This window comes from Syngnathoides biaculeatus, chromosome 9, assembly GCF_019802595.1.
Source record: "Syngnathoides biaculeatus isolate LvHL_M chromosome 9, ASM1980259v1, whole genome shotgun sequence".
Lineage (NCBI taxonomy): Eukaryota > Metazoa > Chordata > Actinopteri > Syngnathiformes > Syngnathidae > Syngnathoides > Syngnathoides biaculeatus.
Window position 1 is genome coordinate 21085393 of NC_084648.1, and position 22795 is coordinate 21108187.

General features: G+C 51.1%; 2 protein-coding genes across 6 annotated transcripts; one reads left to right on the forward strand and one right to left on the reverse strand.

The window, feature by feature from the left end:
* Positions 1-119: 119 nt before the first annotated feature.
* On the reverse strand, positions 120-3797 carry LOC133505582 (uncharacterized). Of its 2 annotated transcripts, none has more exons than XM_061828740.1 (10): positions 3658-3797; positions 2819-2986; positions 1925-2167; positions 1311-1421; positions 1179-1226; positions 836-871; positions 733-774; positions 620-652; positions 500-550; positions 120-336 (listed from the first exon to the last, which is right to left on the reverse strand). In XM_061828740.1, the coding sequence occupies exons 1-10, from the start codon at positions 3743-3745 to the stop codon at positions 260-262; spliced, it is 897 nt and encodes a 298-aa protein (XP_061684724.1). In that variant the 5' UTR covers positions 3746-3797; the 3' UTR covers positions 120-259. The 2 variants fall into 2 exon arrangements, with proteins under 2 accessions (XP_061684724.1, XP_061684723.1); XM_061828739.1 differs by having other exon boundaries at positions 1925-2170.
* klhl5 (kelch-like family member 5) lies at positions 3697-22001 on the forward strand. Of its 4 annotated transcripts, none has more exons than XM_061828734.1 (13): positions 3697-3818; positions 14498-14686; positions 14904-15040; positions 15552-15748; positions 16191-16403; positions 17834-18020; positions 18623-18847; positions 19840-19915; positions 20205-20291; positions 20547-20621; positions 20713-20850; positions 21209-21380; positions 21695-22001. In XM_061828734.1, the coding sequence occupies exons 2-13, from the start codon at positions 14538-14540 to the stop codon at positions 21749-21751; spliced, it is 1713 nt and encodes a 570-aa protein (XP_061684718.1). In that variant the 5' UTR covers positions 3697-3818; positions 14498-14537; the 3' UTR covers positions 21752-22001. The 4 variants fall into 4 exon arrangements, with proteins under 4 accessions (XP_061684718.1, XP_061684716.1, XP_061684715.1 ...); XM_061828732.1 differs by lacking the exon at positions 3697-3818 and adding an exon at positions 3832-3919; XM_061828731.1 differs by lacking the exon at positions 3697-3818 and adding an exon at positions 12734-13333.
* Positions 22002-22795: the final 794 nt, after the last annotated feature.

The following is a 22795-nucleotide window of genomic DNA, read 5'->3' on the forward strand; positions in this document are numbered from 1 at the left end:
ATTATTTTGTCTTTCCTAATGTTTCCCCTGTGGCATTAACAATTGCCCCCCCCCCCCCCAAAAAAAAAAAAATCATTTCATCTATGATGCAAATTGATGCACATGTGAAAAGTGCAACTTTGCAAACTAATACACGTGCGGCCATTTGTGGATGTAAAGTTTGCGAAACGAAGACGCTTCAGACATTTTATTCTGCATTGAAAATTTTGATTTGGTCTTCGAGTGGCGGACGGACGCCGACGACGGTTCTGGTGTCGATTTAAAGCTGCGTTGGGACAACCGGCAGCTCAGCTCCTCCGTGAGGGAACGTCACGCTTGGACGGTGATGAAGATGAGCTGGCACCGGAGGAAAAAAAAAAAAAAAAACATTTCATGAAATTCAGATCGGCAGCGATTAATAGCATAAATGAAAGACGTCGCGCATGTTCCAATTGTGAGCTTGAGAAATGTCCAGAAGAAAAAGCAAACGGCTCTGCGGTTGTTTTAGACGTCGCCTCACCAGTCGGGTGCGAGTGGTCCACGTGTCCGTCCGGTCCGCTTTGTACGTGCTCTGCGGAACGAAGGTCGCGTACACACATGACCTTTGACCCCAGCGCGCCGGCGCCTTATCATACCCTACCGGCCACTTGCATCTCCTCAATGGACGCCAGTCCTGTCAGCGAAAAATTCGTCTCCTTGCGAGTTGAGCGGATTCCCACGTTTTCCGTCATTTTTTTTGATGTCGGTACTCACCGGCCCACCTCGGCCGAGGCTCGCAACGCCGAACGTTTCCCCCTTGAAGGTTCAAATGTCAATTTCAAGGCTGCGCGGACGTTTCAAATCTGGCACAATTTACCTTTGAGTGTCTTGATCTCGGCGTCTTTTCCTCCATCTGATCACAGCAGAATATGATCTCATTTTTTTTTTTTTTTAACATGAAAAAAATGTTTGCGCATGATGGCATTTTTACAATATTCATTTTTCAGCTTTGTACTGAAACGCAATTAACTATGAGAATTTCAAAAGAATTTGCAGTCGTTTTGAGGCAAAATATTTCCCTTCTGGAATTTGGCCCAACATGTTTTGGGCAAAATAAAAATTGCTCATCGGAACAAACTTGGACACCCCCCCCCCCCCCCCCCCAAAAAAAAAAAACAAAAAAAAACATGCACGCAAGCCGCAAAGGAGAAGCTAGTCACCTTTGACATAACCGAGAGGGTGCACTTTCTCGGGCAGACGGCAAACACCTGCAGGTAAAAAAAAAATTCATTTTCCACTTGGCGCGCGTCGACGTAAACGGGCCAACGTCTCTTAATGTGCGCTCGTCTTACCGCAGCAGCGTCGGTTCCGCTTCATTTGTCGGAAGCAAGCCGAAGACAAAGTCAGCAAGACGGCGCAGGAGAGGACCAGCCAGAGGATCCGGAACACGGCGCCCCACTCGTCTGGACAAGATGCACCCGGGACACAACGATTGGCGAGCGGACCGGCTGAAACGGTTCTGCCTCCCTTAAACGTTACCGGCGAGCCTCACGATTGTAGAACGCCTCTTAAAGGTTCACAACGGCATTGACAATGTAAAATTGCCTCAATGGGGCTTCAGTCGACGTGTGAATTCACACGGCTGCGATTGGCCGGCGACCAGTCGAGGGCTCGCCCGTGGATAGGCTGCGGCGCGCCCACGTGAGGAGAAAGCGCAACAGAAGAGGAGTGGGGCCCGAATCTGGGCTTCCCCAAACCTCTCCGTTCGCCAGCGCTGTCGACATAACAAAAACGCGCGAGTGGCTCTTCCCCACGGAGGCGACCGAGGGCGGTCTTTGCCAAAGCGGGTACAAATGTGGGTCAAACACAAGTAGCTGTCAAAATACGGGACTTTATAAAAGTCGAAGCGGTGCCAGCGTCGACCCAAACTTGTAATACGGCAGACGTGCGAAACTCTCCCACCAACCTTCTTGCGTCCGCCGACGCTTCTGATTTCCTCTCCAAACGGTGCCGTTCCAAAGCCTCAGCAGACAGACGAGGCGATCGGGCCGCCGCGACCCGGACTCCGCCGGCCGGCACCGTGACGGAGCGCCGTCCTCGGGCGGGCGAAGGTGCAGCCGGCGGCCGCTTCGCTGTCCGGAGAAGGCCAACTTCAGGAAAGCAACGTCTCCCACTCGAAGGTGCACCGACATCTCCACGTCAACGTTTGCTGCTGGGAGCGGCCAACAAATGCAACTCGAGATGGCAACGCAATCCTTCTAGAACCTTCCCAACTTGACGGCGCTTCGTACGCTTTTCAAGTGAAGCGCGACAGCAATTTCTTCCCGACGTTTGGCCGAGGCGCCGCTTCACCTGTAAAGTATTTTGCGTTTGGCGAGCGTCGACCGCAAAAAAGTTTCAAAGTCGAGGCAAAAGGCGGCGGCGGCGGCGGCGATTGAGACCAGCCGATCAGATCAGAAATATAGGGAAATAATTTGGATTGTACTCATCTTTTTTGGATGAAATTAAAAACCATCGTCTATCTACGCGCATAGATATATATCGAATATGACTTTGTTGGCGAGGTCATCAGAAGTTGGGCTCTTAATTAGGTATCATTAATAGATGAATACATATTGGAATCTTCATGAAGTGCACACTGTAGAACAAGCAGTGTCTAAAAAAAAAAAAAAAAAGAAATATTTGCTCTGGATTGAGATGGTCAAGAATGGACGGTCTCGTTTTAGCAAGTGTGGCGACCTTCTGAAGTTGCAATTTTCTCCATTTTCTGCGCAAGTCTACCGAATATTATGGGCCGAGTGCGTTTTGGCGTAAGTGCGGCCGCCGTCGCGTCCCCATCGACGTGTTGAGGGTTCCGTACGCGAAGCCGATCGGTTGTCGCTCTCCAGCTGCGGCCCGTTGTCGAGTCTTTCGCACGTGACGCAAGTCGCGTCCGTCTCGGGCGACCTCTCGCTCGTCACTGCGGCGTCCGCCGAGGTGTTGTCTCTCCTCCGGTCGCACGGCAAGCACAGCAGCTTGATTTTGGACTCTGGATTGGGGGTGGGGGTGGGGGGGGGGGGGCGTTGGAAGGAAGACGGATGGAAGCGGAGGAACGTTGCCAAATCAAACGAGAAGCGAGCAAACCACAACGGCCGTGGTTGAGAAATTGTCAACAGTGACAACGGCGCCCTCAATTATTTGCACCCAAAAATGTGCTTTTTGGTGGGGATGTTGCTCCTTTATCAATATGCGCACATCCAATGTTTGAAAGCTATACTTGGATCTCAAAAGTGACCACAATTTCCTCAATATTGTATGGAATGCAGTTCAAAAACATTTCTCAACTTGATTTTGACACTTGAATACAGTTTATTGAATGTGTTTGGATGTTATGATCATTTTTGAGATGAGCCGTGCATCACACGTCACGTCAAAGCAAGCGACCGGAATCAAAAATCTGCTCTTTGATGTGAAAGAAAATGTCTTGAAGGATTTTAGCGGGCTGGCCTGCAGGACGCTGGCTGGCAAATCCAAAATGTACCATAACATAAAAAAAAAAACAAAAAAAACAAACACTTGAGCTCATTTGAATTTGAGATGAGAAGCGAAGAATTGAGAAAGACGCCTCAACGGGATCCGGAATCAAAAGCTCAAATGTCAGAACGACATGTGACAAACTTCCTGTCGAAGATGTGAACACACACTCGCTCGGTGGCTCACCTCCGTCCGAAGTCCAAAATTCTGGAAGGCACATGATGAAGATGAAGACCGCAAGGATGACAATCTTGGTCACGGTCGTCCTCGTCATGTTCGTTGTGAGGATTTAAACGTGCTTTTTCCGAGAGAGCCCCCACCCTGCCTTCCTTCAGCCGCGAGTCAAGGTGAGAGCCCCCCCGACGACGAAGCAACGAGGCCCTCGCCCCCCCCCCCCCCTCCCCTTCCGCTTCGACTTCCTGCCGACAAACGAATCTTTCGGCGCAAGGTGAGTGGAGACGTTTCTTTTTGCCACGCGTGCGCTGCTCGTGACGTTGAATTCGTGCGATGGCGCCGATTGGAAATGACACCAAAGCCGCAATGATGATCGCGGAAAGTGTAAACGAGCTTCGGCTGGTTGACTGCTGCTGGCGTTTTTCTCACACGCCATTTCTGCTTTGAAGGGTGCAAGATGCCCAAGTTAAGAGTGCGAAGGTTGAACTTCACAATGGCTCCTCTATGCATCTTCGCAGTATTTTTTTTTTACTGTTGCTCCTGGAAACTGTCAATTAACAACTTCAAACTAAATCACACACAAAGTGACGTGTATATAAATACATCTATTTGAATTGAATCCTCTGAATTGCCCTGTCGGTGCGACTGTTGTCTGTCTCCGTGTGCCCTGCGATTGGCTGGCGACCAGTTCGGGATGCACCTCGCCTCCTGCCCGTTGACGGCCGGGATAGGCTCAAGCACTCCCGCGCCCCCTTGTGAGAATAAGCGGCTAAGAAAACGGATCCACATATTTGCGCTAGCGTGTTTTATCGCACGCGTTGTCAGGCGAGGCGTTACCTCTGCAACGCAGTTGACAGATGAGCCGCGACCTAAAAGTAAAACTGCCATCTCGAGCAATAACCGCTTCAAACTGATTTTTTTTTTTTTTTTTTCCCCTTGAGACTTTTGCAACCTTTTGGAAACTTTTCAGATTTCATACCAGTCCTAAATAAAGATGGCTGCACCCATCGCCCTAACCCTGACCACCTCGTAGTTCCTTCCTCTTGTTGACAAGAGAGAACTCGTGGCGTATTGTTGAAGTTTGCGTCAGGATTTTGACACGCGGGTCCCCTAACGGGACAAGCCGAAAGGAAAAGAAGAAGTACTCTGTCAGAAAACTAGGAACTGGTCGCCGGCCGATCGCAGGGCCCGCAGAGACAAACAATCGCACCAATTTAGAGTCTCCGATGAATGCAATTTTTTGGGACGTGGGAGGAAACCGGTGTGACGGTCTGAGCGCTCCCCCGTGCTGAAAAGTCTCCTTGCGATGAATGCGCATGCGTTACTAACAGGGGAACTCCGAGTACGTAGGGAAGTCCCCCGGTCTCATAGTTCCCCTTCTTCTACATAGAGGGAGCCAACATACGTTAGAAACTAACATTAAAAGAAAAGTTGATGAAAAAAAGTAGATCCACATATACGTACGTTCGCTGGGTTTGTCTTTTCGAGACGTCATAACGAACATGAACGCCCGGCGACGTGTTGAAGGGCGGATGGGGATGATTCAGACTGGCAGGAAGTTGACAAAATATAATCACAAGGCCACTTTTCAGCACGGGGGAGCGCTCAGCCCGTCACACCGGAGTGCCCACCCGGAGAAAACCCACACGGGCACGGCACGGGGAGAAGATGCAAACTGCGCGCAGGCGGGGCCGGCGGGATTTGAACCCCGGGGTCTCAAAACTGCGCCTCTGAAAATATGCGGAACTAAATGTTACATATTTGGATTTTTCTGTGAAAAGAGGCGGAAGGAACGCGCGAAGATTTAGCGCTGCGTAAGCGACAAAAAGGCGTCCCCTGTTAGTCTTGATGAGTCACTGCAGAAATGACGAGTTCCCACCCGGAGAGGAAGGTTCTCCTGGCCCAGTTGAAAGGAGGCCCGCTCGCCCGCTTATTAATTGTGGCTGGGAATCGTTTCCATTCCTTCTCTGAGCATCTTCCCCGTGTCGGATTGGCGCAGTTGTCTCGTCCCTTTGCAGCAAGGAGCGGTCTGGCTTCCGGGCTGTCCCCTTTCGCTCCCTTGCGACCTTTTCTGCTGCGAAAATGCCGCGTCAATAAAAATGTGAGGGAATCAAATATGAATGAGCTCCAGGCGCACCCACCCCACCAAAACCAAAGAGAAAGCGTCTTCGCTCTTTAAATGGACTGCGTGGAAATCCTCATACTTGCCGAGGTACTCGTGCCGTTCAGTGACCCCACGGAGAGACGTACGCTTAAAAGGGCTTTGTCGGACGCAGGTTTTACAGGCCTCTTGGGAAAATACATTTTTTGCATGTGCGCGTTCAATAAAAACGCGTCGTTAACACAATCGGAACATAAACCAACAGATTTAACGCAGCTTGACGATGAATAACATCACAGAGAGAGAGAGAGAGACGTGCTGATAGGTTGAGAGAGCAGATTAAAAAAAAAAAAAAACAAACATACCCAAAAATATCAGAATGCTTGGTTTTGTGGTTTAAAAACAAAAACAAGACGAATCATTTCAAAACTTTTGCATTGTTAAAATACACTAAAACACGTGTTAAGGCGTGTTTGGCTTGGCGCCGACACAACGAAGGAGGCCCGCTTCCGGTCCGGAGACCCGTCGAAGCGGAAAAGTTCTGAATAGCGGTCGGCCCCAAAAAGTTCAGTCAGGATTCTGCTCGCGAAAAAAGCAACGCCTGCCAGGAAAAGCCTACTAGAACTGCTGACACTTATTTGTTAGGAATCAGAGGCGCTTTAAACGGTGGCAGGTCTTTTAATCCATCCATTTTCTGAGACGCTTATCCTCACAAGAGTCGCGGAAGCTGTCCGGGCCAATCGCAGGGCACACGGAGACAGACGCAGGTCTTTTCATATCACAATTGAAAAAAAGAAAACGTGTAGAAAGGGGTGTGTTGACATTTTGCAAGATAAAAGTGTGGCAAAGTCAAAAGGCGACGCAAGACGAGCGCGACGTTTCTGTGCCTTTGAAAGTGATGCGACAATTTCTTGCATATCAGCGTGACTAAAATGGACCCTCGAGCTGACGAAAAAAAAGCATTTTTCGCTTTCTTGGCGTTCGGGCTGAAAAAGGGGCGTGTCTAGACGGTAGTTTGACACGAGAGCCAACCCAGAGCGAGCCATTGTCTTGTTGCGTCAAATGGGAGCGAAGCAATTGCTTCTTCCGGAAACAAACAAAAAGCTGAACGCTGAACGCTGAACGCTGAACGCTGAACGCTGAACGCTGAACGCTGAACGCTGCCGACGTCCTTCAAACGGACCGTCCTGGAAACAACCCACAGAGTGACGATGAAGTGATGATCAATGCCGAGTCTCTCTCTCGCTCTCTCTCTCTCTCTCTCTCTCTGTGTCTCTTGCTCTCCCTCTTTCTCTCCATCTCTCTCTCTCTCCCACTCTCTCTCTCTCTCTCTCTCGCTCTCTTGTTTATCTCTCTCTCTCAGTACCGCCCTCTCTCTCTCTCTCGCTCTCTCTCTCTCTGTGTCTCTTGCTCTCCCTCTTTCTCTCCATCTCTCTCTCTCTCTCCCACTCTCTCTCTATCTCTCTCTCTCTCGCTCTCTTGTTTATCTCTCTCTCTCAGTACCGCCCTCTCTCTCTCTCGCTCTCTCTCTCTCTGTGTCTCTGCTCTCCCTCTTTCTCTCCATCTCTCTCTCTCTCTCTGTCGCTCTCTCTCTGTTTGTCTCTCACTCTCTCGCTCTGCCACTCTCTCCATCTCCCTCCCTCCCACTCTCTCTCCAACTCTCTCTCTCTCTCTATCTATCTCTTGCTCTCCATCTCTCTATCTCCCACTCTCTCTCCTCTCTCTCTCTCGCTCTCTCTCTGTTGTCTCTCACTCTCCCACTCTCTCCAGCTCTCTCTCTCTCTCTCTCTCTCCCACTTTGTCTCGCTCTCTCTGTCTCTCACTCTCTTGCTTTCCCACTCTCTCCATCTCTCTCTCTCTCTCTGTCTTCCTTGCTCTCTCTGTCACTATCTCTCTATGTCTTTCTCTCCCTCTCTCTTTCTTTCTCTCTCTCTCTCACTTCGCTCTCTCTCTGTCTCTCTTTGCTCTCCCTCCCTCTCTCTGTGTCTTGCTCTCCCTCTTTCTCTCCCCCTCTCTCTGTCTCTCTCTATCTCCCACTCTCTCTCTCTCTCTCTTCTCTCTCTCTCTCTCTCTCCCACTTTGTCTCGCTCTCTGTCTCTCACTCTCTGCTTTCCCACTCTCTCCTCTCTCTCTCTCTCTCTGTCTTCCTTGCTCTCTCTGTCACTATCTCTCTATGTCTTTCTCTCCCTCTCTCTTTCTTCTCTCTCTCTCTCACTCTCGCTCTCTCTCTGTCTCTCTTGCTCTCCCTCCCTCTCTGTGTCTTGCTCTCCTCTTTCTCTCCCCCTCTCTCTGTCTCTCTCTATCTCCCACTCTCTCTCTCTCTCTCTGTCACTATTGCTCTCTCTGTTGCGCTCTCTCTGTTTGTCTCGCTCTCTCTCTCTCCCACTCTCTCTCTCTCTCTCTCTCTCTCTCTCCCACTTTGTCTCGCTCTCTGTCTCTCACTCTCTTGCTTTCCCACTCTCTCCTCTCTCTCTCTCTCTCTCTGTCTTCCTTGCTCTCTCTGTCACTATCTCTCTCTCTGTCTTCTCTCCCTCTCTCTTTCTTTCTCTCTTGCTGTCTCTCCCTCTCTCTCTGTGACTATCTCTCTCTGTCTCTCTCTTTGCTCTCCTTCACTCTTTCTCTCTCTCTATCTCTCTCTCTCTCTCCCTCTCTTTGCTCTCCCTCTCTCTCTCTCACTCTCGCTCTCTCTGTCTCTCTCTTTGCTCTCCCCCCCCCTCTCTCACCCCCCCGCAGTCTCTCTCTCTCTCTCTCTCTCTCACTCTCTCGGTCTAATAAAAGCTAACAAAGTGCTCATTTGTATGCCCAGCCACGTTTCTTTTATCCCGCAGTTTGTCGTTTGTTGCTCGGACGCCAGGTCGGCCATGATTTATTTATTTATTAATCATCGGGGCAATAAAAGACACCCCCCCCCCCTCCCCCCCGGTCGAGTTTAGCGTGTCTGCGCCTTCCAAAGGACAATTTGACTTGAATTTGTCTGAGATTTTGTCAAGGTTCAACTCATAGCAATACTTCAGAACACCTAAAATAAAAGATCATCTTTATGTATAAGATATGTATGTTTTTGACACTTGTCATGGGAAGTAATATTGTGCTAATTTGTCAGTATGGTAGTTTTCCGCAGTTCCCGAGTAGATTTCCATTTCATCGTGCTTTACCAGTTGAAAAGATTTCCAAGAAACAACCCAAAATACTGATCGATACTTTCATAAGGGGCATCCAAGGGGCCTGTTGATGCATTTGTTGAAAATTAAGAAGCTAACAAAATGTCATCCATTTTAATTGGAGAAAGTCATCTAAATGGTTACACTCTTATTACATTTTCAGCGGTGTAACTTGTAATTGTAACATTTCCAAAGTACATAGCCATAAATGTCGTCTCAACACTTCTTCATGTGCGCTCATGTATGATTCACGCTCTCTGCTTTTAACATTTGACATGGAACATTTTGAAGTCTTTAGAGCAGCTTTTGACCTCGAATAAATTATCACATTATGGCGGGGGGGGGGTGGGGGGGGGGGTGTTGTATCTCGTTCTCATTTCCATGTCGGCGTGGGCTGTCTCTGATTGGTTTGCTGCCTCGGGGCAGATTCAATTATTAAGGCCTGCTCTTTACTTGGCCGTGGATGCTCTCTCTCTCTCTCTCTCTCTCTCTCTCTCTCTCTCTCTTGCTCATTTTCCATCTCTTGCTCAGTCTCATTTCTTCCACTCCCCCCCCCTCCCCCCGCCGCCCCCGCCCATTTACAGGGATATAGAACAGGAAAAGAGGGCACCGGAGCTTTTTCTTTTTTTATGCTTTTTGGTTGTTGTCAGCTACCAGTAGAAAAAAAATTAAGGGCTGAAGAAATAGTTTGTAAATCAGTGCGTCTCAAAGTGTGGGGCGCGACCCCCCAGGGGGTCTCCTATGATCTACATGTATACCTCTTTAGTATTTGCTTAACTGTTTCTAAGGATCATCCTAGCTATTCAGTGTTACACTGTATATAGATTTTTTTTTCTTCTTCCTGGGGGGTGGGGGCTGGTAACAGAAAAAAAACAATTGAGAAGCGCTGCTATAAACTGCACGTGTGCGTGAATGCAAACATCTGTTTGTTGTAAAGTACGCAGCAGTTGCATATTGCAGTCACGGGGGGTTGGGGGGTGGGGGGGGGCATACAGGTGCCCGCTAGCTAAGGAAAGACTCGGTGACACAAAAACGTTTTTTATTTCCATCAAGCCTTCAGGATGCGTGTTTTGTCCTTTTGTAGGCGGCTGCTAACGTGACGGCTCAGCTATTCTGCTGAAAAGGGCCCGAAAATGTCCACGAAACACAAACGCTAAAGGGAAACTACACATCGTGTGGCCAATTCATACAAATGCGAAACTGCTGCAAACTAAATCGCGCTCCACAACCGAGCGTCGGCTTGAAGATTTGTTAGCCGTGACCTCATCGGCGGCATTCAAATAGCTGCCGGCGCACATTACGCCGTCGATTTATGGATTCTATTCTTTTCGTGAACAACATGGTCGAGACGCCGGAACCGGGCAGGAGAACCGGCCAGTCGTCTCGCTGACATCGGCGTACGTCAGGGACGGGACAGGATTCGCGGCCCCGCGTGGAGGCCGAGCAAGCTCGCGCTTGCGCAGACCGTTGTAAGCTAACACGCCGGCGTTATCCGCAATCATGTGTGTGTGAGGTCATGAAATGACAATAAAGTCCTCGAATTACAGTAAGTTAGAACCCGACTTTCAAGCTTAATGGAGCTAAGGCACATGTTTAATTTTTTACATGGCAAATGTCTCATAAAAGGGATACGTGAATGAATCGATGTACTTCCTGCCATGCCAGAGAAGAACGTTCAGTCTGTCGCTCTGCCTCACAGGCATAAACATACATTATTTATTGTGAACGTACATTTTTTGACCTGTTAACGTTTGCTACCAATGGGATTTTTATAGCGATGATTCAGTTTTGACTCAGCGGGATCACGTGACCTATTTCTGTTTCATCTTCACAAGCATTTCAAAGAAAATGAGGAGCAAAAGAATACATCAGCTAAAGAATACAACATCGTGTGTAAAATGGCCAAAGAAACACCAGAAGGCGTTTTTCAATTTGCCTCTACTTGCAGAGGCCGCTGGAAGAGTTTTACGCCTTCAGGAACCAAAGGAAGGTTCTGCAGGTCGAACGAACGATCGTTGCCGATTGAGACGGCGCCAGTGTGTGTTTGTTGCTGTGTTCAGTTAGCTAATGCGAGCCAACGACTGATGGGAATGTCGACATTTCATTTCCCGTTGAAGAGGCCGACAGATGCGCAGCGACGGCATTTGGCAGTTTGCACTCGCCGCTTTTTTCTCCTGCGGTTTCCCTCGCGGCCCGTTAAAGGACGACAGCGAGAGCTCGACGAGAGCTGTAATGGGCAGCCGAGTGTGTGTGTGTGTGTGTGTGTGCGCGCTCCCTCTAAAAAAGAGAAATGATAACATTAAAATGTGCGAGAGAGACTTTTTCCAGTCGAGACCATTTAGCGTCTTCCTGGTTTGCGGCTCCTTCGGTGCATTTAATGGAAGAAAAACATTCATTTTTTTTTCAATGTTCAGACTTAGATTGGTGACAATCTGACCCTGGTGAAGATTAATTGTATCGTTTCTTACAGGAAAAATGAAAAATTTGTGATAGGATGTGCTTGTGATAACCTGCGCATCTGTGAAGGCTCAAAGGTACACGCAGGTTTTGGGGCAACATATGCTGCCATCCAAGCATCGTTTTAGGGACGTCAGCGAGCCAATCCCAAGGCACATTTTGCACATGTCCCAACACTTTGGCGCACTGATAAAAGGATGCGAGTACCTGACGGCGGCGGCCCGACTCTGTCTGCCGTTGAAAATGTGTGCAAGGCACATTCTGAAACATAAAAACGCAACTGACGTTTGCTGATGGTCGTTTTTGTCGCAATCATCTTTGCGTCTTGTCCAGAACTCCACCATCCATCCATCCATCCCGGCGGAATGTGGGGAACGGCGGCGTCGGGCGATGGATTGTGAAGCGGAGCGGACGACCGGTTTGCAATTTGGAGGATGCCCCATTTGTGCTCTTTTTTTTTACCGTGGCTCTTTGGACCTCGAGCGCCATCCGAGAGTGACTGAAGCGGAAAGGATGAGCGCATCTACGCCGGGCTCAATTTCCAACTATTTCCCGGAGGCCGGTCGCCGTTGGGAGGAAACTCACCGGGACCAGTTGGATCGACGATTTCATTCTATTAGACGCCGCCGCAAACGAGGTTCTATGTTAAGTCCCTCTCCGCCAAGGTAGACCCTTGCAGTTTTGGAAATACTCTTGAGAAGACGATCGCCGTACGGGAAATAATGCTCATTATTGGTTGACGTCAGACGGCGACGGATTGAACATGAATTACGACGATGCGGTTCCAGCGCAAATGCCTTGAAAGTGACGCCCGTGCACGACACCATCAAGCGTGAACGAGTGCAATTTGACAACGCTGATGATGACAGTGGCAAGTAAAAAGCTACCCCAAAATTGCATTTGTCAGGACAGACGTTTGATGAGCGTTCTGATGTTGAAGCCAAACACGATTCGCGGACATGCGCCGGAGTTCAAAACCGCACCAAAAATAGATTCACGAGCAGGATTGTGTGTTTGGAACTTGATGAATCAGCTGCGAGTGTTTGAAACGTCTCCATCGTGCGAGTGATTGCTTATTGTTCGGATCAGTGAGAGACCACCAATATGTATTTCAATAAAACCAGCATTTATTGGATGGCATCGATGCCATCGGCGAGACAGTCACAAGTGATCACACGCGACCTCGTTATCGAGATTTGATCGTAAGAAAGGTCCGGAAAGAGGAGGAGAGACGTGGCACACGTTTGTGGCTTTCGTGCATCGGGTGCACGCCCCCCCCCCCGTCCTCCCTCCCTCCCTCCATTAGTCTCCCGCCGCTGCTCGGTCCGCTCGGGCGGCGGACAGTCCAAGCGGAACGGCGGCGTCGCGCCTCCCCCCCCCGGCTGTCGGCCGCCATGTCGACCGGCGGCTCCAACTCCTCGTCGCGGAAGGACTTCGACGTCAAGCAGATCCTCAGGATCCGATGGAGGTGGTTCGGTCACCCGGCGGTCCCTCCGCCTCACTCTCCGCCGCTGCGAGACTACTTAGCGGGGAGGAGAACGGGAGCCGGAACCGGCGCGGGCACGGGCGCCCACCCCTGCTCCGAGGGACCGTCTTCGTCTCCTCCGTCTCCCAATCTCAGCGGGCGCGGCTCGACTCCAGCCGGCGTCGGGAGCGGCCGCGGCGGGCTGGTGACGAGCGGCAGCGCCGGCTCGAACCTTTGCGACGCCGCAAAGTTTGCGGATTCGTCGGCCGGAACCGGAACGGGAACAGGAGCCGAATCCGGCGGGAGCTCGTGCTCTCGCTCGGCGAGCCAGCCCGGGTGCGGCGGTTCCCCGGCGACGTGGCCTTCGTCGTCGTCGCCGCCAACGCCACGTCGCCGCTCTCGCCCGGGATCGAACACTGACCCCCCCGGCGAGGCTCCGGTGCCGCGGCTGACGGGAACCGGCGAGAACGGCAACCCCCCGGATACCGACTCGAGCTCCTGCAGGTAGGAGGTGGCGGCGTGCGTACCCGGGCTTCCCATTTTCTCGAGACGGTCACTTTGTTTTGTTTGCTAACAACGATGAGTCATCGTGCGCCGGACTCGGGCTCGTCGTCGTTCGGTCCGATTCCGCGAACGTGAATCCGGGTGAGCGATTTCAGGCTAATACAGACGTGATGCAAGGGGGGGGGGGCGAGTGTAAAAAAAAAAAAAAAAAAAAAGATGCCGGGCCACAACAACAACCGACATCTCTACCGATGAGGCACGCAACACACCCAGTTTGAAAAAGAACCAAACTTGAACCGTCAACGCCAGCTTCAGTCGCAAGTCCCTAAAAACTGAAAAAAGTCCCTCTCTGCTTGTTTGTATGTGGCCCAGTAAAGCCATTTCAAATGCATCGTGAGCCTTTCTCGCTGATCCATTCGGCATATGCAGGATCGTGACGATGATGTGCGTGAGAGCTTGATTTTGAACATGCATTGCAACATGACAGTGACACGCGTTCCTCCGCTTTCGTTGATGTTTCTCGATGGAGAAGCGCGCAATGAGGTCGGCACGACAAGAAGGAACCGACGATGCCGACGTGGATCCTTGTTGCGTGGCTGCGGCGCAGGCATCTTCCTGCTGAGCGTGTTGTGGTTGCCATGCCAACGCCGAGATGGAACGCTCACGTTGGTCGGAGGCGCCGCGAGGGTCGGTCCGATGCGCCACGGACGGGGTAGTAGCGTAGCAAAGCTGATTTTCCGGGATGGATCCCCGATGGACGCGTTGCGCGTCGTCCGCCCTTCACGCTCTCTTTTGAAAAGAAACCCGGAGCCACGTACTGCACTGCGACTCGGTTCTCCTCCTGTTTCTCGACGCCATTGCACAAAGCGCCGTTGCGTGCGCTACTTTTTACCCGTACCCCAAAAAGTCTTCCGTCATTCCATCGCTTTTGCCGGCCTGCCGTTGGTCAGAAGGGATTCTGCGGATCAATTTGATCCGGTTGAGCCTTGAAGTTGCATCAAGTTCAGTCCATTAAGAACTTTGCGGTCTTGTTGGATTGTATTTAGTCCCGTATTTTATATGTATTTATCCCCCCCCCCCCTTCTCAGTTTGACAGTCAAACTGCTCTGGAAGGGCAAAAAGGTCAAAGGTCACACTCAAATTCCCGTTTCCGCTGCGCCGCAGGACGTCGGACAGCAGCGCCACGCTGTCGTCGTGCCCGTCGATGGAGGCGTGCGTGTGTCCGGACGACGGCGCGTTCACGGCGCCGTCGCACGCCGACGTCACCTTCCGCAAGATGGAGGGCTACCTGAGGAGTCGGCAGCTGTGCGACGTCACGCTGCTGGCCGGCGACCGGCGAATTCCTGCGCATAGGTAGGGGGGCGGGGCCGGGAAAGGGGTCACGTGACTTTCCATCAACGCCACGTTTATGTTTGTGGCTCGGTGGCCGCCGACGGGCGAGGAAAAGGCTTTTTTCTCGACTTGTTTTGAGACTTCCCCACTAATTTGACAGTCGTGTCGCGATTAGAAAAATGCAAGTCGCCCCCTCGGCGTTGGAGCGCCGACCCATTCCCATCTCCGCTGTGGTTAGGCTGGTGCTGTCGTCCGTGTCGGACTACTTTGCGGCCATGTTCACCAGCGACGTGCGAGAGGCCAAGCAGGACCAGGTGAAGATGGAGGGCGTCGACCCAGATGCATTGTGGGTCCTGGTGCAGTACGCTTACACGGGTAGGACTGACGCTTGGTTTGCCTTTTTTTTTTTTTTTTTTTTTTTTCCCGGGGCTCCTCCTCCAACTTGAAAGTTTCTTGAATTTGCGATCAAGTGCTTGTGCTTTTTCTTTCCCGACAAATGATTATTTTGCGAATCGTTTGCCGGGAGGTGTAGAAATGTAAAAGGGAACAAAAGCTGAACTTTTGTTTTGTTTTGTTGTGCTTGCTGTTTACTTCAATCCAAATATTGATTGTAAAAAAAGATGTTCCAGTTGGCGTCGTCGCCATCTTGCGCCCCCGCGGCGGCGTCGTGTCCAATCGCTAGTCATTGATTCCGATTGCGCGGTTTCCTGGGCGACGAGGGGGGGGGTGCACGGCTACCTTTTCCCACCTGAGGGTAACAAAACAGCCTTGCTCAAACGTATCTTAAAAAAAAAAAAAAAAAAAAAAAAGATTTTCACCGACACCCCACTGAGGGTCTTTGTTTTGTTGTCAATTTTGAACCCGACTTTGCCGCCTGCCCCCCCAGGCCGTCTGGAGCTGAGGGAGGACACCATCGAGTCTCTGCTGTCCGCCGCGTGTCTGCTGCAGTTGTCGTCCGCCGTGCAGGCTTGCTGCTCCTTCCTGGCCAAGCAGCTCCACCCGTCCAATTGTCTCGGCATCAGCTCCTACGCCGGCGCTCAGGGCTGCCACGACCTGCGGAGGGTCGCCCACACCTACGCCGTGGTGGGTGCTCGCTACTCGTACAAAAAAAAAAAAAAAAAAAGAAACGGGGATTGGAAATGCCACGGAAAGCAAGCGGCTGTTTTATGTCAGACGTGACGGTACCGGTCTTAAGACCGCCGACTGTGGCAAAGTGTCCAAATTCAAAGTTTGAATCGCAAAAGCAGCTTCGAGCCGATCAGAATGCCCGCACGCACGCACGCACGCACGGCGCAAATACATTTCTGTGTTTTGCAGAAACGTAAAAGATGGAGGATTACGACACACTTTGAAATCAGCCCGTTTTGAGGGCGACGGCACGACTCCACGTTTGTTTGTCAGCAATTACAAAGCGAGCTGTTCCCCAGCTGCGACGCGTTCATATTCAGTCATTCTTGTTTCGGTCTTCAGTTTTTGGGTGCATTTTTCCTTCTTTTGAGACTCAAGTGCTGTCCCGGCCCACCAGGAACACTTTCTGGAGGTGGTCGGGGGCCAGGAGTTCCTGCTGCTTCCGGCGGACGAGATGGAAAGGCTGCTGGCGTCCGACGACGTCAACGTTCCGGACGAGGAGACGGTGGTGAGCGCTTTGCTGGCGTGGGTCCATCACGACGCCGCCGCCCGCCGACGCGACCTCCCGCGGCTTCTCGCTCACGTCCGATTGGCTCTGCTGCCGCCGCAGGTGAGTGCTGCCTTTGAAGAGGAGAGATTTGATATTTTGCAAGAAAAATGGTTGCACCTTGGGGTGGTTCCGTAGGCCATTTTGTGCAAAGTCATCAGAGGGAAATGAAATGCGCAGTCTCGTTGCTTTCTGGTGGCAAAGTCAAATTCTTCTTCTTCTCCGGCCCAATGTGGTCTGGTTCCGATCGACGTAGCCACGTTTGTCTGTCTCGGTGACGCTGGGCTCACGTTGTACAATCATTTGCAGCTGCCTCAATATTACGCAGTACTTACGTTGACGCTATTCTGTATATTGTTTACTTTTCTGAAATGGCGCAAACATGCAATGCATTTATTTTTTTTGTGCGTGTGGGTGAAATCCACACACGGCGATTCATCGATTATGCCCTGATAACGAAGTTGCCTTTGCACTACCTACTGGTGGCGCTGTGGCGTCTTTATTATTTTCCACCGAGCGGCAGGCCTCGGGCTTTTCGTCCTGCTCAGAATCCGAAGTCTCCCGTTCAAATGCTGCCGCTGCAACGATCCGTGATTCATTTTTCAGCTGTCTTCATACATTGTCCACGTTTCCGATGCGCTTCCAACCCCGCGTGCGCATTTTCGTTCCCCTTTGTGACGCGCGATCTCACTTTTTAAAATGCAGAGAAATCTCCAGAACGGACAGAACCGCAACTGCTCCGTGGCCCCTTTTTGCTTTTTGCGTGCCTCCGTCTTGCCGCCCCGGTCGCGAGCGTCCTTGACGTGCCGTCGGAGGCGAGATGGATGGCGGACAGGAAACGGCGGCGGTTGCGCAAGCCGATAAAGAGAGCTGCAATAAAACGTGAAATTGTCCATCACGCCATTAGCGGGTCGCCTGATCCGGCCGCTCGGGTTTATTCTTCGGGAGGAGGCCAATTTATTGACGAACGCGGCCGTTCTCCCCCCAATCTCGGGCTTTTCGAGTCACTGACAGGAAGTGTCAGGTGGGCTGCAGGGTGGGATGACCCGAAGTCAGATTCTGCATCGACTCGGACGCGTCGTCGTCGTGTGTGAGGATTGGCTGGGCGTCGCCCCCCGCGACTCAATGCGCCGGCGACTGAGCTCGCTTGAAGTTTTCTCCCTCGGGGTTTAAGCGGCTTATCCGGTTTGCTGTGGAAATTGATTTTGCTCAGGGAGCGCGTTCAATGAATTTGGACGGGGGGGGGCAAAAACCTTGAAAAGGGTTTTAATGCTGCTGCTGCTGCTGCTGGTCGTCATCAACGTGCGGGAGCTTGAAAGGTGTACGCGGAAAATGCAACGTTAGCCCTGCGGAGTGTTTGATTTCGATTTTTTTTTTTTTTTTTTTGGTGTTCTCATCTTTCAAAGCGTTTTTCGTGCGTCCTCCTTCCCTCTGAGCCGAGTTCTACGTTGCCTTTTTCTTTTTTTTTTTTTTTTTTTTTTGCACGGTCGCAGCTTTTGGCGGACCTGGAGGCCACGCCGGAGCTCCGAGACAACGCGGACTGCCAGCGGCTGCTGATGGAGGGGATGAAGTACCAGCTCCTGCCGCACCGCCGGCCGCTGCTCCAGAACCGGCGCACGCGGCCCCGCAAGGCCACCGTCGGCGCCATGTTCGCCGTGGGCGGAATGGACGCCACAAAAGGTCGCAAACTGCACGCACGATTTCTTTTTCTTTTGCGACGCCGTCGCTTCCTTCTCTACTTTCATTTCTGATCCATTTTCAATCCTCTGCAATCGTACGCACGAACGGTCGTTCTTAGGCAAACTGATTGGACGCGCGCACAATGTCAACCCTACGCATGTCTCCAAAATAACGTCACGCCCTCAATTTCCTTAATGCAGCCCATAAAATTTGACGGCGTTGTTGGGGTCAAGTGCAGTCGTTTTTCTGCCTGTCTTGATGTCATCGCTGTCAGCGTCCGCGGCTGCTTTGCATACAGTTTTTTTTTTTTTTTTTTAAAAAGCAAGGACACTATTTGTTTTGGTTTTTTTTTTTCATTCAACTTTTCAAATTTAAAACGAAAAACGTGGACCCGTGATCAGCGCCCCAGCAGTTGGTTTTTGTCACTTGATGGAATTCTTACTGAGACCTTTTACGGTCGTGCACGGCACCGAAAACCTTTAAAAAAAAAATGGAATAAAAGCAAATTTTTCAGTGGAACTCCCCCTCCAAATTGTTTTTCCAAGTGTATATTGTGGCCTTGTTGACCCAATGGCGTCGCGTCGCGTCGCGTCTTCCCGCAGGCGCCACAAGCATCGAGCAGTACTGCCTCCGGCGGGACGCGTGGAAGCAGGTGGCGACCATGAGCGGTCGGAGGCTCCAGTTCGGCGTGGCCGTCCTGGACGGTCGTCTGTACGTGGTGGGGGGCCGGGACGGACTCAAGACCCTCAACACGGTGGAGTGTTACAACCCCGCCTGCAAGAGCTGGAGCGTCATGCCGCCCATTTCCACGCACCGACACGGCCTGGGTGAGGACCCCCGAGGCCCTGGCGCCGCCCGTTTTTTTCCTACAAGCACATTCGGACTGACTGGCACCAAGCAAATTTCTAATGCTGACCGATTAGGTAGGGGAACCCCCCACCCCAAGTTGGCCTAATGGGAGGCAAACGCATCTCAAGTCTCGTGGGGGGCATCAAACCTGTCCAGAACTCCCGATCCTGCCCCCCCAGGGAAGATTTTCTTTTTCTTAGCAGTTGTTGTGTCAGCCGGCGTTTTGTCCTTTTCTTCTTTATGAAGAAGCGCTCCAAAGGCGTCTTTTTTGTTGTTGTTGTTGTTGCGTTATTACCAAATCTAACCCGTTCTGCAGTAAGTGAAAACATGCGAGTGGTTGTCATTTATTTCTTGATATATTTTAATTTCAATCTGCCACTTTTTAATCTCTCCCTCTCTTGTGCTCTCCCAAATCTTACTATCGACTTACAGACTTAAGCGTACTGGACATAATTTCAACATTTCAGTTGAAGTCGATGTCGATTTTGAAAGGATTTTGAACGTCAGACGAGACGAGCGCTTTGACTTGGAATCAAGTGCAGGTGCATGAGGTGGATTTTCAACTTCCAACGTTCAAATTCTAATGAAAAAAAAAATTTTTTTTTTGTTCAGTCTGGCTGTGTTTGTTCAGTCCTGCCTTGCTTTTGAACATTTTTGCCGATGTCTTTGACATTGTTGACAGCATCTGCTGGGAATTTTTTTTTTCCTTTCTTTTCTTGTCACGTTGAAAGCTGACTTTGGGCAGCTCAGCAGTCGGTGTTGTGTTCAAGGACAGCCGCGCTTAAACCGAGCCTGCGGGCCCACATTCCGACGAAAGGGCCGATTAAGCTCTTTTATGAGCGCTTGCCCGACTCGAAGGCCCTCACGGTAGAACGGACTCTCCGATCGACGCCACCGCCGATGAAAGCGAAGCGTCGTCGTGCGAAGTCTGGTCTGCTCGGCTCAAACTCTTTCATGCCGTCTGTTGCAGGCGTGGCCGTCCTGGGGGGTCCGATGTACGCCGTAGGAGGACACGACGGCTGGAGCTACCTGGGCACCGTAGAAAGGTCAGCCGGCGTGACCAGGATGCGCTTGTCTGTCTCGGACCTTTGGTGCAGTTTTGTTGCTAGAGTGCATAAATCTGTAAGTCAAAAGTGTCCCTGACGGCACGCAGGACCAAATTATCCGGCAAACGGTACCGACCCAGCAATCTGTGCACACACTCGCAATCTTTGCAACACGTTTAGCAGAAGCCCGAAAGCTGTAACACGAGCTCATCCGCGGTTCCGACGTGTCTCGAGGAAATCCGAAGATTGTCCGATGACTCCAAAGTTGTTTTGTTGACTGACTTTTTAGGTGGGATCCTCAAGCTCGCCAGTGGAGCTTCGTCGCCAGTATGGCGACACCCAGAAGCACCGTGGGAGTGGCCGTACTCAATAGCAAGTAAGCACTTATGTCAAATACACGCCAACGTCCGACTGGCTTCGGCGCACAGCGGGGAAAATCCTCAAGTACTGTCCAATCGATTCTCGACCACTCGGAAGTGATTTGTTGACCTTTTTGTGAGCGTGCGTCTAATCTGCGACGCTCGACGCGCTTTTTGCTTTTGAACTTTCCGTCTGTGGGCTCGCACGTGGAACTGGGGTGTGCAGTTGCGATTTCGGAGTTCAGCGTGATGAAAGTATTGTCGCTCCTCAGGTTGTACGCCGTCGGAGGTCGCGACGGGTCGTCGTGCCTGCGCTCCGTGGAGTGTTTCGACCCTCACACCAACAGGTCAGTCCACGAACTTGCCTGTGGCGCCGCCGCCGCCGGGCCCGTTTTTACGCTCCTCTGACGCTTTGTGGCCGCCGACTTCCGTCTCCAGGTGGAGCGCCTGCGCCCCCATGGCGAAACGGCGCGGCGGCGTGGGCGTGGCCACGTGGCACAGCTTCCTGTACGCCATCGGCGGTCACGACGCTCCCGCCTCGTCGCTGGCGTCGCGGCTGAGCGACTGCGTGGAGAGGTAACCCAAAGTGTCACACTGGCAACTAATATTCATTTGCTCCCAAAGAAAAACATCTGCTGATAAGGAAATGCTCCTATAAATTAAAAAAAATCAACCGTTTTTAACGGGGGGGGGGGGGGGGGGGATAAAAACACAGGGGGGCGGAAGTGGAAAACAGCGTCTTGTGTTAAGTCGTCGCTGAAATGGACAATTTTGAATGTCCGGTTGACGCCGTTTTTTTGAAAATTGGAGGTGCTGAAAACCTCTGCTCCTCTCCCGTCTCTCTTTTTTTTTTTTTTTTTGGAGTTGGGGGGCTGCAAATATTCCTCCTTGAGAGTAAGTCCCACGTGAATGAATCGCCCACCAATGCGCACAGGTACGACCCTCAGACGGACGCGTGGACGGCCGTGGCCCCCATGAGCATCAGCAGAGACGCGGTGGGGGTTTGTCTCCTCGGCGACCGGCTGTACGCCGTGGGCGGCTACGACGGCCACGCCTACCTCAGGACGGTGGAGGCCTACGACCCGCAGACCAACGAGTGGACTCAGGTACCGGACGCGCTTCATCGCATTACATATCTGACATTTGGTCACATTCCAACTACAAAATATTTCCCATTATCAGTTTTCCAAGGTGCTCATATCAATCAATATTGTTCTGCACTGTTTCATGATTTCTTTCAGCATTCACACAATTTCTCCACTCTAATGATTAATTGATGTGAAGATTGAAAAAAAGAAAAAACCAAACAGCCGCTGCTGATGATGCAACATTTCCTCCAATTCTCTTTGTGTCTTTAAGTGTCTAAACGTCGACTTCTCCAATCAAAGCGTCGCGTTCACATCTTAATTGCCTCCGCCAGGTAGCGCCGCTGTGTGTGGGCCGGGCCGGAGCGAGTGTGGTGGTGGTCAAAATGTGACAACGCACGAGACGAGGACCCCCCCCCCACCAAAGGAGCAAAGCCAATTCCCGAGCGCCGGCGGCCTTCTACGACGTCCCTCATGCGGCGGCGACGCAGAAGCCGCTCGCTCCCTTTTTGTTATTATTTTGACCAGGCGGGAAAGGCGCACGCGCTCGTAGGCATTTGCCGACACGGTTGATTTGTAGCAGTCATTTTAATGTATTCATCTTTCTTTCTTATCCACAACATAAAAGAAATGGTGACAGCATCCATCCTCCTCCTGTATACAGTCTTTCTTTAAAATGGCATCAAATGAAACACTAAGTCAAGTAAGTTTTTTTCAGCTTGTCCCATTACGCTCATATTTGTTTGGCAGAGTTTTTACACCAAATGTCCTTCCTGACACGAGCAGCGGCCCCAGCGGGATACGAACTCGCGACCCCGGGTTTACCAAACCAATGCTCTGCAAAGTATCTGTCGTGTTATTCAAGTATACATGGTCAGGGCCGACTTTCACTGTGTCTTGTCGACCCAACAAGTCTTCATTTTGCAGACAGCTGCGCTATAACAACTCTTGTCATGTAGCAGAAAGTCGGTAAAATGTACATTTTCTGTCCAAAAAAAATTAAAGTAACATTGGGATGGCGCCGCTTCAAATCCAAGTCACGTACTCGTACGTACTGCAAAAGTACACCGCCGCAAATATGGAAGACTTGCACAGAAAACGAACATAATGTCGTCCGGCCCCCGTAATATTTCCTCCGTTATGCTCGTCGGACAACAATTGACGTGAGTGACTTTCCTACTTTGCTTTTCAGTGACTCAAATTAGCTGAAAAAAAAAAAAAAATCAGTAAAATTGACCAAACTTTACATAATGCACATGAATGTTCATTATTGCACTACGGTGATGATTTTTGTACATTTGCAAATGCTTGAAGACGCTCTTCTTCCTTCTCGCGGATAAAAGTTGGCTCGCAGTCATTTTGGTGGTCCCCATAAAAGGGCGCGGGCGCCATCACGTTTACGGTCCGGACAGCTTTCATTTGTCGAATAAAAAAAG